Genomic DNA, 14,192 nt, shown 5'->3' on the forward strand with positions numbered 1-14,192 from the left:
CAGAATATTTGACATCATTGAATTCTTATTGAAAATTAGTAGAAGCTCCTTTCTTTGGTCTCCCCAAAGTAGGGCATTTAGAAATGTTTTTTTAAAAGAGTTGAATGTTTTCATGTCCTAATGTTTTCTTTGGCGAGCAGTGACTTCAACTTTACTCTGTAATCTTTTTGACAGACAATAAAGATTATGATGCATACTTATCATACACCAAAGTGGACCCTGACCAGTGGAATCAAGAGACTGGGGAAGAAGAACGCTTTGCTCTCGAAATCCTACCTGACATGCTTGAAAAACATTATGGATATAAGTTGTTCATACCAGATAGAGATTTAATCCCAACTGGAAGTAAGTTAATGTTTTCATTTGAAGGTGTGCATACTCTTTTTGTCTGTCTGTGTGTCATCATTCTTTTTAGGCAGAATTTTAACTTGTGGTTCTCTACATCAAAAATAGTATCAGTGTCTCAAGAAAGAAATGTCATTATATGTTCATATGAAACTTAATTTCTGATGCCCCTGAGAAGCTAGTTCCACTCTTCTGTAAAGCACCTCCTTTTATGAGTCTTGACGTTTGAAAAAACACATGGGAGATTTGTACCTAGGAAAAGTATTTCTAACGCTGAGGAAAGCAAAGCCCGTATTCTATTTGGTGCGGTCATTGGCTGTTTTCATCTTCTGAGGTATGACCTAGCAAGCAACAATTCTCACGTAATGTGTGGAAGAGAAGCTGCTGGGGCTTTCTGGAGCAGATGTTTGATCCCGTGATTCTGATAAGCTCTCTTCTCTTTTATAGCATACATTGAAGACGTGGCAAGGTGTGTAGATCAAAGCAAGAGGCTGATTATTGTCATGACCCCAAATTATGTAGTCAGAAGGGGCTGGAGCATCTTTGAACTGGAGACCAGACTTCGAAACATGCTCGTCACTGGAGAAATTAAAGTGATACTCATTGAATGCAGCGAACTCCGAGGCATTATGAACTACCAGGAGGTGGAAGCCCTCAAGCACACCATCAAGCTCCTGACGGTTATTAAATGGCATGGACCAAAATGCAACAAGTTGAACTCTAAGTTCTGGAAACGTTTACAGTATGAAATGCCTTTTAAGAGGATAGAACCCATTACGCACGAGCAGGCTTTAGATGTTAGTGAGCAGGGGCCTTTTGGGGAGCTGCAGACTGTCTCGGCCATCTCCATGGCCGCGGCCACCTCCACAGCTCTAGCCACTGCCCATCCAGACCTCCGTTCCACCTTTCACAACACGTACCATTCACAAATGCGTCAGAAACACTACTACCGAAGCTATGAGTACGACGTACCTCCTACCGGCACCCTGCCTCTTACCTCCATAGGAAATCAGCATACCTATTGTAACATCCCTATGACACTCATCAACGGGCAGCGGCCACAGACAAAATCGAGCAGGGAGCAGAATCCAGACGAGGCCCACACAAACAGTGCCATCCTGCCGCTGTTGCCAAGGGAGACCAGTATATCCAGTGTGATTTGGTGACAGAAAAGCAAGGGACATCCCGTCCCTGGGAGCTTGAGCGGAGTGTGCAGCCCAGTGCCTGGAACTAAATCCTCGACTGCTGCTGTTAAAAACATGCATTACAATCTCTAGAACACGAGGAAAAACAGGGTCTTGTACATATGTTTTTGGCAATTTCTTTGTAGCATCAGTGTCTTCCTGTTTTACCATGTCTCTTACCATTACATTTTTTGACTTTGTTTTATATGTCATTGGAATTTGTAAATTTACCTTTTTTTAAAGAAGAGACTTATGTATAGATAGAAAACCCTTTTTTGCTTCATTAGTTCAGTTTTAGAATGGGTTTTATTTTCTTTTCTTGATCTTGTTTTGCTTTTAACATTTCCTTGGGGTGCTTGGACAAATCTATCCGATGGGACAAGGAGCACCGGATCCTCTCTTGGGTTCTGCCTAGGATCAGCAGGGCCACGTGGGCCTTCAGAGAGCAGTGCGACGAATGCCAGCATTGCCATTTGGGAGGAAAAAAAAAAGATGAGAAGAACACTGGTTCGTAGGAGGGCCCCGTCAATCAGAGCCCTGAATCTCTTCCTTGTCCCACCTCATTCCCCACCTCTACCCTTCTAATGGCGGCATGATGTGTAAACTCTGAGCAGGGGTGGGGGTGGGTCTAACTGTCTTAACATTTAATTCACTGCTCGTCAGAATACACTCCAGACCCAGAAGTGTGCTAGTCACTTGACAGTGACCACTACAGTGTGCTAAGAAGAGAAGATCGAGGGCCTGAAAATGGGGGAGAGAGTGTTGTTTCTGTTTTTTAAATGAGTTGATGTACCCTTATATAAATATATATATATATATAAAACACACACACAACAAAACAAAAGAAACAAAAAACAAAAAAAAAAAAAACACAAAAAAACACAAAAAAAAACCCACAAAAAAATCAAGCCCTATATTTGATCACTTCCTGGAAAGGCATGAATGTGTTTGTGGCTGTTTTTGTTTAATATTCTACTTCCTCTTTTCCCTCTATAATTTTTCTGCAAATGAGATTATGTGCAAATGCCAGGCAGGTTAACTCAAAAGGGTGAATCAACACAAGTCTAAATGAAATTTACATTGAAGGCTTCCAAACCAAAGGGAAGGACAGGATGTGTCATCAAATATGTTTTGTCACCTTGTATTATACGAAATGTTATTTTCTAAAGAGTCAGAACAAATCTGTGAAACTTACTATGGGATCCCCTTGTATTTAAATGTTAATTCACTGTATTTAATTTTCAACTACATTCAGAATCAAGTGTTTGGTTTCAGTTTGTGAACATAAGCAACACTTAGTAATATCAAAGTGTTTATATAAGAACTCAGGAGGTCAATCATATGAGTACCAACAGAAATCACTATTTTCAAAATAAACATTATTTACACAAAATAGTTTTTAAATTAGATGAGAAAGTGTTTAAAATAATTTTACTGTATAAATAATTCGTTTTATTTTAACTGTGTAATTCTATCTTTCAGAAACAGAAAGCTGATGCTCCCAGGAAATTCAACCCTTACCATTTAGCTTTATGTTTGAAATCAATGGCATAAGCAGCTAATACATATTCATGTTGAAGACGATGCAAAATCAGTCATCAAGGAACTTGCAGAGGGTGGAATTGTTAAAGGGAAATATTACCTATGTAGCTTTTAGTTAAAAAGAAATCAATGTGATGAAAACACTGATATAGAACTTATACATTCCTGTAGTGATTCCTTGTAGGAACTTCCATGCCAGTCCTCGCCTGTGGGCTCGTGTCGTGACTATTGTATGTTCGGTTTATTCCTACCACTATATAATGAGAAAACAATTCTACAGTTTGGGTCACAATACTAAACGTGTGAGTTGGCCAAACACGCGCAAAAAGTGTAAACTTCAAAAAGAGTTCATTTGGGAGGGTAAGATTGAACTGCAAATGTACCGAGATGAGCATAAGAACTTTGCAACAATGCGAAGGTCTCAGTATTTGTGTGACAAGGTAAAGGAGCCTTGGGATGTGCAGTGATTTTTATTTGCTTAAAAAATGTTTATTTCCCTGCCAAGTCACCCGGGGTCCTTCTCTACAATCTGTTCTTTATTCCCATGCTCCCCCAGGACCTGTGTCACATTTTCAGAAACCAGAACTGAAGCTGCAAGGACACATAAATTTTGTCAGCTTTGCACATTGGGTTCTTTTCAGAATCCAAGAAGGCCGTTGTTTACTTTGTACTATGGACACCTGTCAGGGACTGGTGGCAGCGAACCTCACTGGACTGGATTCCAGACTCCCCCAGTGCTCAGAAAACTGTAAACATGGCAATGGCCTGGTTTATTTCTTTGGTTTGGTTTGGTTTGGTTTTGTTTCATTTATTTTTTTTTTTTTAAGTGCACGATGGAAGTGTGTAGAGGAAGTAATCAGACCACAGTCATAGTTTAGGCATCCATAGGTGTTAATTTAGCTGCATTGGGAGTACATTTTTTGTTCTATTTTTAGTGTAGATTTAAGCACTTTGAATAGCATGATTCAGGGATTGATGGGTAATATTTGATATTCTCACAACTTAAGGAACTTTTTTTTCCTCTAATGCTTTGTCATATTTTTTAAAAAGGAAAATAAATGGAGAAGAAGCTCTCTATGGCTTTAGAAACATTCCTCCCAAGCATTCCTCTATCAGCTCCATGTGAGAACAAATGAAGGCAACTGTCATGTGTTCACGTGCTCTATGTTTAATAAAAGTTATGTTAGAACTCACAATAAAAAAAGAAAAAATGTATTTTCCCTAGTGCTTAGGTTTCATCCTTCTCTTTTTTCGGTGGGGGCGGTGGGGGATGAGACTATTGTAGCTGTAGAAACGCAGTTGGAAATGGGACTGTGTTAGCCAGGCTGAGGGAGAGAATGGGCTTCTGGACTTGGACACATGCGATGTTTGGTATTGTCTGTTGTTTATAATTCACTGCTCGGGCTCCCAGTGACGTGTTATGGATTCAAAGTCCATCTGGTTCTTTAACGTAACCACTCCTTGCTGCCTACGAGCGTCCTATCCTGTATACTGGTGCTCAAATCCTTAACTACTTAATTTGTAATTCACTGCTTAGGTTTCCTATGAGCGGAGAAGATATTTGTATCTCAGGCAGCCAGCTGATTTAAGTTTAGATCAATTCTGTGAAATAAATCTCAAACACAATGAGTTAAGAGACCTGAAACTGCTATATTTCCATAGCTGAACACCTGATTGTTCAAGCCTTCAACCCTTCTGTGTTTATTACTTTCTTCATAATCTGTGTATTTGAACCCTATCGGCTTAATCTTAATTATCTAGACACTGGCTTCTTCCTTATTTCATTACTACTTAGCATTTTGTAACAAGAGCAAATATTAACTCAGAGCCAACCCCTGAACTCCAAGTGAGTTTTGTTTATCCTAGAATAGTCATTAACTTTGACAGATACCATTTATGTAAATTAAGATCACCATCTCTAGGAAAACATGAATTCATACATTTGTAAATTATGCTCTGGTACTGGAATGATACCCTAATTCTCCTTTTTCCAAGAAGATTTTTTTGTATCTTGTGCTTCATTTCTTTCTCTTCTCTATTTAGCTTAAGTGTGTCATTGATCTCAGAAGAAAGCTTAGTGAGATTCAAAAGGAGACTGTTAGTGTCCAAAGTGACACGAATGAAAGGAATAAGAGAATGCACAGGCACAGAAGAGGAAAATCCCTTACTGTCTCTGATCTGAATGTGCTTGGTCATTATTCCCATCATTGTCGTAGTTGATCAACAGTGGTGGAATATTACTAAATGTGTCAGAAATCCTACCTACGGGCACATATTCCCCATCACTGAACACATTCTTTCACAATATACACAGTTATTACTAAGAGCTGATATATTGCAACTGACTTCCCTAAGAGGAGGAGCTTGTCGGTGGAAGCAGAGCTATTCCTTGCCTTCTCCTGAACCCTTCCCGCTTGACTATTCTGAGCAAAGAAAGCCGTTAACAGTCAATTTTTGATTATCCTGAACAATGGAACTTGGGTTCAAGGTCACTTTGAGTCTATGAAAAGGACTGAAGGAAATAATGAAGTCCTTGAAATTCCAGACCAAATTGTGAATGTGTGCCAAACTGTATTTTCCTGGATGTGAGTCTCAAAGACATCCATCACCTGAAAAGCTATTGATGTTTGGATTTAGGTCATATTCTCAAAAGCTGACAGTTACATAAAGCGCATATCTTGTCAGCATTGTTAAGCCTATGATTCCTTACCCGAGAGTCATGAAAATTCAGGGAATGATTATCGTCTTTTAACAAGCAGAGGCAATTCCTCTTCCGACGTGACCGGACTTTGTGGGAGACTTGGATTATAGTGAGGGAAAATTTGGTATGATGGCAAGTCATTGAGGCCCAGAGAAATGGGAATCAAGTCTTATTACTCTGCTAGTTCACTCATTTCATAGTTGACTCAAAAGATAGTTTTGGAAGAGTGTGAAGTCTGACTTGGCATGACGCCTCATTTCATGAAACTTCTTTATGATTTGGGTTTAATCATGCTTCCCACCACAAAACTAAAGAAATAGTCCAGCACAGGAGTAAAAGAAACAACCACTTGACATGTTTTTCCAGAGAGACTTCATTTTTTTGTGTCAAGATTTAGGATTTGTTATCGTATGCTTGATTTTCGGCCATTGTGTTTTTGCCAGTTTCAGGATTTATGATATGACTTTGGAGCAATATGAAGAATTTTAAGAAATCGACCGAAGTGAGATGGTGGCTATTTAGTTTTATTTTTTACTCATGATGGCAGCAAGGTGAAAGTTTGTGCTATGTTAATAATTAAGATACTGTCACAAGGAGCTGTAAGTCCTGACTGAGTTCAAGTAAAAAGAAGGTTGATGACAATGATGAGTGCATCCTTGTCCTAATCTCATGTGTCTTTTCATCACCCAACTTCGGTCACATCCATAGAGAATGCCCAGACTAAGAAGAAGGTTCTCATCCTCCATCAGGTATCCTTTCTTTCTTCCAGGCTCAGAATACAAAATATGTCTCTATTACAAACATGCAAGATACATAAAAAGAAAATTTTCCTCCTGCCCTCTGGTAACTAACTATTCCTCTGAGTAGTCTCTGAGTCCACGGACAAACTCCCATTTCATTAAATTTAGTAAACTAGGGCACTGTTGTTTTTCCACCATTCACTAGCGTCATTGATGCATCCCCCAGGGTCCACGAGCCTGAAAAATATTCTCTTTCTTAACAAACAGGCAATCGCTTGACATCATTACACTGTGTTCCCTCCACTACTAAATGAATAGAAATTGAAGAACTGCACATGAACTCGAGACTCTTATGTGTAATATTGATGTTGTATAAATTTCAATCTTCATAGTCCAGATAACCTTAAGTTTCAAAGGGCATGCTGGTCATTAAAAAAAAAGATTTAATGTAAAATGACATATTACATAGTGCATGAACATGTGGCGAAGTAATTTGGATCTATCCTTACTAGTCAATGAGAGACTAAATTTGGGGAGATCAGATGTGAGTGTTTTAGGTTAATTCTCACCTGGGATGAAGACATCTTTATGTTAGGATACATGGACAGTTGTCCAAATTCCTTGCAGCATATGCTCCTGGTAACTAGAATTTTTAGTGTGTTCTTTCCACCAAAGTAGTGGAGATATGTTCATATAATCTGCTATTGAATTGTAAAAACTTTTTCATTTTCAGAGTTTGAGGGAACCCAAGTAGGAAAATGAATTTAGTCATTTTCCTCTGCTGGTGTTCAAGTCAAATTTTAAACTCAGACACTTTCAGATATGTTCAACAGTCAGTAAAAAGTGCATTTTACATAGTGTTTCCCTTTAGTTTTGCCTACCCTCTTTGATTTTGTACAATCTAGAATGTATGTAACTCACGCGTAGGTGATGGAGGCGCTCTTTTTTTTTTTCTTAGAATACTTACAATTATATATTTGGTTTTGCTTTGACTAGCAATAGGAAAATAGACAAATACAAGTGTAAAAATGAGAAATTTTAAACTTGAATTATAATTTGTGTTTTATAGTCGTTTCATAAGTCTGTTGCTCTCTATGAGTATGCTCTCTATATATCCTGTAAAAATAAATTTATATGTTACATAGAAATTCAAGAAATTAAATTATTTATTAAGCTACAAATGTTTCTTCTGGTTTCTACCTGATTATAGATGAAAATAAATTAAATAATGTGTTGTTGGAACAGATGTAAGTACCTTCGTTAATTTGATAACTGTTGTTAAACTTTTCTTTCCCTCTCTGTTTATGTCTCTATAAGCATATAATTCTTAGACTTAATTCCTATTATGATTATGAAGAAGGGATATAAGAAATGGCCATGGTCAATTGGCTGAACATAAAGAAAACCTTTGCTAAAAAATCAAGCTCATTTCCAATCCCTCTTCTGTTCTTCACTCCTGGATTATGGAGAGGTTTGAATCACAAACTTGATCACTTAAAAGTCATTATCACATCAATGATTGTTTCAAGGTTAAATTCTGCATGATTCCTTCATCTATTTCGCAACATTCTGGGAGAAACAGAAAGGAAAGGAATTATAGCACGTGAGTCTTCTTTGCTGTTTCTCTTCTTTACTTCTTGCTCGCCAGGTATTTTATCCCTTTCTTTTTAAGGTACTACTCACATAACGACCTTAAAATAAAGTCCCCTCAGGTAATATTTTAAAGTGACCAAGATCTTTAATCATCTTATTTTTCTACTTCGTCTGCACCTACTTATAGTGCACAGTCATTCCTAAAGAGAAATGTTTTTGGCCTTACTTTTCATTTTATGGTAAAGAGAAGTAAACCTAAAATTTGTTTATCTGGGGGGAGAGGAAAGATGGTAAATCTTTCCATCACAAGCCTAACAAGAGAACACCCAGAAGCCTCTTAGAATGAATGGGCTGTTTAGGCAGAATTCCTATCTTAGGACAGCCTTTTAAGAAACACTTATCAAAGATGAAGCCAAGATAAATCATTACGAAAACGGAAAGTAATATTTATAAGAACCCTGTGAGGTTATTTCAGGTTGGACTTTAAAGTAATTAATATACTTAAAATTTCATAAAATCATTTCTACCTCAGTAGGGTTTTTCAATGTGAAAAATAACTTCTACTGAAGAAGTAAAATGTTATATGGATTATGACTCAGTGTATAATTCCCATATTGTATTTCAAATCGTGAATCCTAGGACCTGACCATTATTAAAAGTATCAGGGGAGAAACCTCTATAGTTGAAGAATATTTGGGACTATTTTTGCACCTTACACATACACATTTAAATTCTCAGGAATTTTCAGTTTCACCCATACTATTAACAAATGGTTAAAAGACTGATATCCATAAAACATCTTAACTTATTTCTAGAAGATTCCTAATTGATATCAGATCTACACTTATGGGAAAAATAGGAACAGAGACTGAGGCAAAATTTCAGAGAATTAAAATCTTCGTGACCCACTGACTGCTGTGGGATTTTTAGCATTTATGTATGACCTATAAGAGTAATTCAAACTAAGTCCTTGATCAATCAGTGTCTAATGCCCAGTGATACTGTTGTGTGTCTGGGTGTGTGGGCGGGGTGAAGTTCTGAAGAATAGAGAACATCTAAATCTGACCAATAGTTTAGCCAATGTTTACTGAAATTAGGAATTTTGATCAGAGTGCGATGTCAATTGGTTTTCGATGGTACACGGAGGAAGGTTTTTATTGGAATAGTTAAGTATTTGAACATACGTTAGGATTTAAGAAAAAACTTATGTAGTACATCAAACTTGACTTTATGGGTACTATTTCTAGTTCTGTTTATATGGCAAAATGATATATAACTACGTGATTTAAATAAAAACATAGGTAATTAATAACGTAGGAAAGAAGATAAATGGCAAAAGTCATCAAGATGCTTCATGAATGACTGGATTAGGAAAAACTGCTAAGATAGTCAAATATCTAACTTCTGGGGGGAAAAAACTAATAAAAGGTGAAACATCCCCCAAAATAGCAGAAGAATATGCGAAAAACCTACAAAAGTGACCGTCCGAACTGTAAGATTAGGACAGTCTATAGCTGGTTTAAATTAAGTAATGAAATATCTCAGTTCTTTAATTGTCCTTGGCAATAAAGAACCATTTAAACAATTATGAACTTGAAAGGAAAACTGACATAGGAATAAAAATCCTTTCGTAAATGATCTCAGCATGCTTTTCCTAAGTAAAAGGTGAAATTGATTGCTAAACATTGTTATAAGGTATGAATAGAAATTATTATTTTGGTATGCTAGAAACTGTGACAGAAAGGCCTGGTGAAGGGTGAAATCCTTCATTCAGAGCATTCTTCCAGTGGGCCCGCTGTCATAGTTCTCAGACTTGGATGCAATTACAATCACCTGGGAAAATTTAAAGAGTCACAGAGATTCAAATGAAACCAGTCAGGGGGGGGTTGTCCCCCTTGTCAGTTACTAGGGTTTTTGTTTTTGTTTTATCTTGTTTTGTTTTTAACAAACTTTCCAGGTGATTCTATTTTTAAAAAAAAATCAGAGGTGAAAACTAGAAGAGGCAAACCCCTGGGTCTCAAATTTAACGCTTTGGAAGAATTGCCTGGAAAGCTTGTTAAAAAATGGATATTCAGATTTAAGTCTCATAAGTGCTGGAATGGGGCCCAGAATCTCTTTATTGAACAAGCTTCCCAGGTGATTCTAATGTGAAGGCCTACAGACAACCCTTTGAGAAACACAGGTGTAGGATTTGTTATTTCTGTCATTACAACTGCTGTCACTCTTTGGAATACAAGATTAAAGTCTGCAGCGGATGAATGTCGCCATAAACTGGGTCTCCCCCCCCCTTTTTTTTTTTTAACAATTTCTCCCAATTTGTTCATCAGAACTCAATGAAGATGTCCTGAGGGAAAAAAACTGAACTATATATAGAAAATTATACTCATTTGGGAATATCTTAAAAAGGAGGAGGAGAAAAAGAACTAGTAAAAATTAAGTCCAACTTTTTCATGAAATACATGACTTTTTAAAAATGCCCCGTCAGAGAAGAAAGGTAGACTAATTAATATTTAAGTGTTAATTTAAAAGATAGTTAAGTGTTAATTAAAAAATAAAATTCTTAGAGAATTTATGTCTCTTGTCATTTCTGTTTCTGTTAAGGAAGAAAAAAAAAAATTAGGGATACCAAAGATACTGATTGTGAAAATAAAGGTATCGATAACAAATTTGTTAAATTAGTTGGACTTAACAGTTATTTTCCCTCGTGTTAACAATGAGTTCATTGAAAGAGGAACTCTAATGAAGACTTTTCCAAACATTCTTTAGCATAAGAATCGCTCGTAGCTTTTGTTAAAAGCATCGATAACTGGCTCACCCCCAAAACAATTGAACCCTGGGAAACTTTTATGATCATGTTATTTGGTGAACCTTATTCTATTGAGTAATGTAAAAAGTCCGAGACTATATTCATGCAGTGCCCATAAATTTAGTTCATTCTTTGTGAGATAAGTTAAATACAACATCTTGCATTATTTCAGCAAAATGACAACCTACACGACAATAACAAACCAGTTGGTCCTTAACTTCACACCACAACCATTCATACTGACAATGTGTTTTCAGCCACATATATTTATCTCACTGGACTAATATTGACGTTTATGTCCCTTGTTACACCAGGACTGACAACCAGTGATGACGTTTGTAGCTTCTGTTTCTTAAGAATGTCCTATCTGATGATGTTTGATTCTTATGAACTAATCGTGTCACTGATCCTGAGTGCATATGTCAAGGACACAGCTCCTGTTAGTTAAGAGAAAATATTCTTATACATTACTTGTGGAGTAGCCACATCAGAGAGTTTCTAGAGAACTCCTTTAACTTTATCCACCCATATCCTAGTGACTTCCACAGCCACTATGGGACCTCGTACCATTTATGGTTTTATAAAACCAGAACATCCAAAAAATAATATTCAGTGGTAGAATTCTACTGAGTGCAACATAGCCTTTTTTAATTTCTACGCAAAACTGGAAGAGACAGTATACCAAGTGAGCTTGCTTTATTTTCAGAATGCAATCTGGACAACAGCTCAAAACAGTCAACTTTGGAAACATGAAGCATTTAGTGTGCTAAATTAATGTACATGTGTGAATGCATGTATAATGTCTGCACACTTTAATGAAAAACACACACTAACCAAACCTGATCAATATAGGCACTACATTAAAAAACAGTTCTATGAGTTCCCAAGATAATGCCCTCCATCAGGAAATTATTCAGAGTATCATTTTTGCACAGGCTAAATATAAACACCCCGGTTTCTGTTCAACTAACTTTTCTTGAAGGACACGCATTTTATCTTAAAGGAGAGAGTCAGCTCATTCTTGCTTTTTTTGCAGAAAAATTCTGTGATTGTTTCCATTTCCTATTTTTCCATTACGTGGTAGTGCTGAATTATTTATTTATAAAAAAATGGGGGAGGTATTGCACTCAGCAACTACCATAAGAAAAGCCTGTGAAAGCATCAAAGTTATTACCATGGGTTTCCTATCTTTTAGTCAATTTTATTTTTTCAGGGCTGTGAAATAACTTATTATTTTTTTCAGATTCCATTTAAATTATGTCCTTAGCAAATAACATGTCTTCAGCAAAGCCTAACTTGAGAAATACAGTTACAGATAAACATTTTTTTTAGTTTTCTCTTACTTTCCAGAATCCATGCCATCACTGAAGTGAGATCGAAACACAATAGAATTAAGTAAATTTACAAGTGACAAGTTTCTGAGTACTGCACTTTCTGTATTCTGCGCCACGAGGTGAACTCGTATTCACAGTCATCTTCAAAATGGGCATTTGGATAACGTGCTGTGTATTTTCATGAGAAAACTGGACATGCGATAAGATATTATAGGAAAGGGTAGCAGAGATTTCCGCTTGTGTAGCATTAGAGAAGGATACATTTATGCTGATATCTCTAAAGATTTTAACTATGGCTTTATAGGTAAGGTCACATAACCGACTGTAGCAAGTATAACATACTTAGCATTTTGTACTTTCATTTTAAGAGGGAAGGAGATCACTCACTAAATATGAATGCTGCATATGTTAGCAATAGAGATAGTGATTTTGTAATTTTGATTGCACTTGCCTTAAATTTTTTCCAAAAAGAAATTATATATATAAGTAAATATAGATGAGGACGGTTAAAGAACATTGTTTAAAAATAGGCAAGTTCTGCACTGATTATACTTTTTTACATAATTTAATGCATAATGGCAAAGTATATTTGCCAGATCCATGTAATGAGTATATGAGCACATGATAACAGCAGTTTGTATAAGCACAAAGTGTTCTATGTTTAGATGAAAAATTAACAATGATAACTTTTGGTGTGACTGCTTTAAATTTCAAAAAGTTGGATGTTTAAAGATAAATTTATTACTTGCATAAGAATATTTTTGTATAATATTGGGAAAGGTTTAAAAATGGACTTGCTTTATGGAGTGCAATTTTCAGAGAAAATAAACAGGGTATGTGTCCAGTTTGTAAATGTTTTCTTTCCAGATTACTCTTTTGCTGGTTAAATGCAAGGATATGATGACTTGAAATACTTTTTTTTTTGTGAACTGAATAATACCAACAACAATAACAAAAATAAAGTAATGTGAATAAGTTGCGTATGCAAACTTCTTTTAATCAATGCCAGTAGATCCCGAAAACGATAGTGAAGGTCCATTTCTGTGAGTATAATTCTAGAAGTATTTATAATTGTGTTTTGCCATTTGTTGTATAAACATATAAGAAGAATATAAAAAATGTTGTTAGGAGAATTTTTATTCCCCACGCTTCAGTCAAAAATCATATTTGTTTTTTAAAATTAAGAATAAGACAAGTTAATCGCACCCTATACTTATAAAATATCTCTGACATCAGAACTAATATACGACAAAAGTTCTTGAATTTGTTAAAAGTTCTATTTGTATACTGTCTGTCTTGAGCTAAAAAGGTTAGAAGATTAATGAGAAAGAATAGTTTTATGAAAATGGTGTGCTGGTTAATATTTATAATACGATAATATATATCTCCATATATATACATGTATTTAGTTAGATACTCTGCTTTGAAATTGAGAAATATGATTGTGAGTTGGTTTGGGGACCAGGAAGTATCTACAAGGCTAAAAATGTCTCTTGAAGATTAAAATGAGAGGCTAGATCATTTGAGAAGATAATAGGCCCAGATAAGATGTATGATTTTTCATGTATGCTTTTTAAAGTATTATCCAATAACTGGTTTTAAGGAGGTTCTATAAACTCCTACCAAGTAAGACAAAAATGTAGAAACTGAAAATGAGCCTTCTTCAAAGGTAACAAGAAAACCAAGAAAGAATCACTTTTTTTAGACATAAGATATCATATCTGCAAGCACTATGGCATCTGGAGAAACTGTTGGGCTAATACAGAATTTTAAGTTTGTGAAGTATTTCTTCCAAGAGGCCAACAACATTAAAATGAAAATCTAATTTCTGGTTTATCACAGATGTCCCCATACCCATGGTAAGTATAGCTACTTCTTAATGAGGCACAGTTATTCCATATTTTGAGGATCTGTATACTCGTTTGTAGTTATTACTGTATTAGGTCA

General features: G+C 36.0%; 1 protein-coding gene across 1 annotated transcript in view; it reads left to right on the top strand.

The window, feature by feature from the left end:
* Positions 1–13,211, top strand: part of IL1RAPL1 (interleukin 1 receptor accessory protein like 1) — a 1,495,797-nt gene extending 1,482,586 nt beyond the window's left edge. Inside the window, exons 10-11 of the mRNA XM_045089428.1 lie at positions 175–345; positions 793–13,211. Of these exons, the coding sequence (XP_044945363.1) occupies positions 175–345; positions 793–1,511 (890 nt within the window). The 3' untranslated portion in view covers positions 1,512–13,211. The remainder of the gene's footprint in view (positions 1–174; positions 346–792) is intronic.
* The last annotated feature ends 981 nt before the right edge of the window (positions 13,212–14,192 follow it).

Source organism: Mustela putorius, unplaced genomic scaffold, assembly GCF_011764305.1.
Source record: "Mustela putorius furo isolate JIRA1106 unplaced genomic scaffold, ASM1176430v1.1 tig00003836_pilon_pilon_pilon, whole genome shotgun sequence".
NCBI classification, from domain to species: Eukaryota; Metazoa; Chordata; class Mammalia; order Carnivora; family Mustelidae; genus Mustela; species Mustela putorius.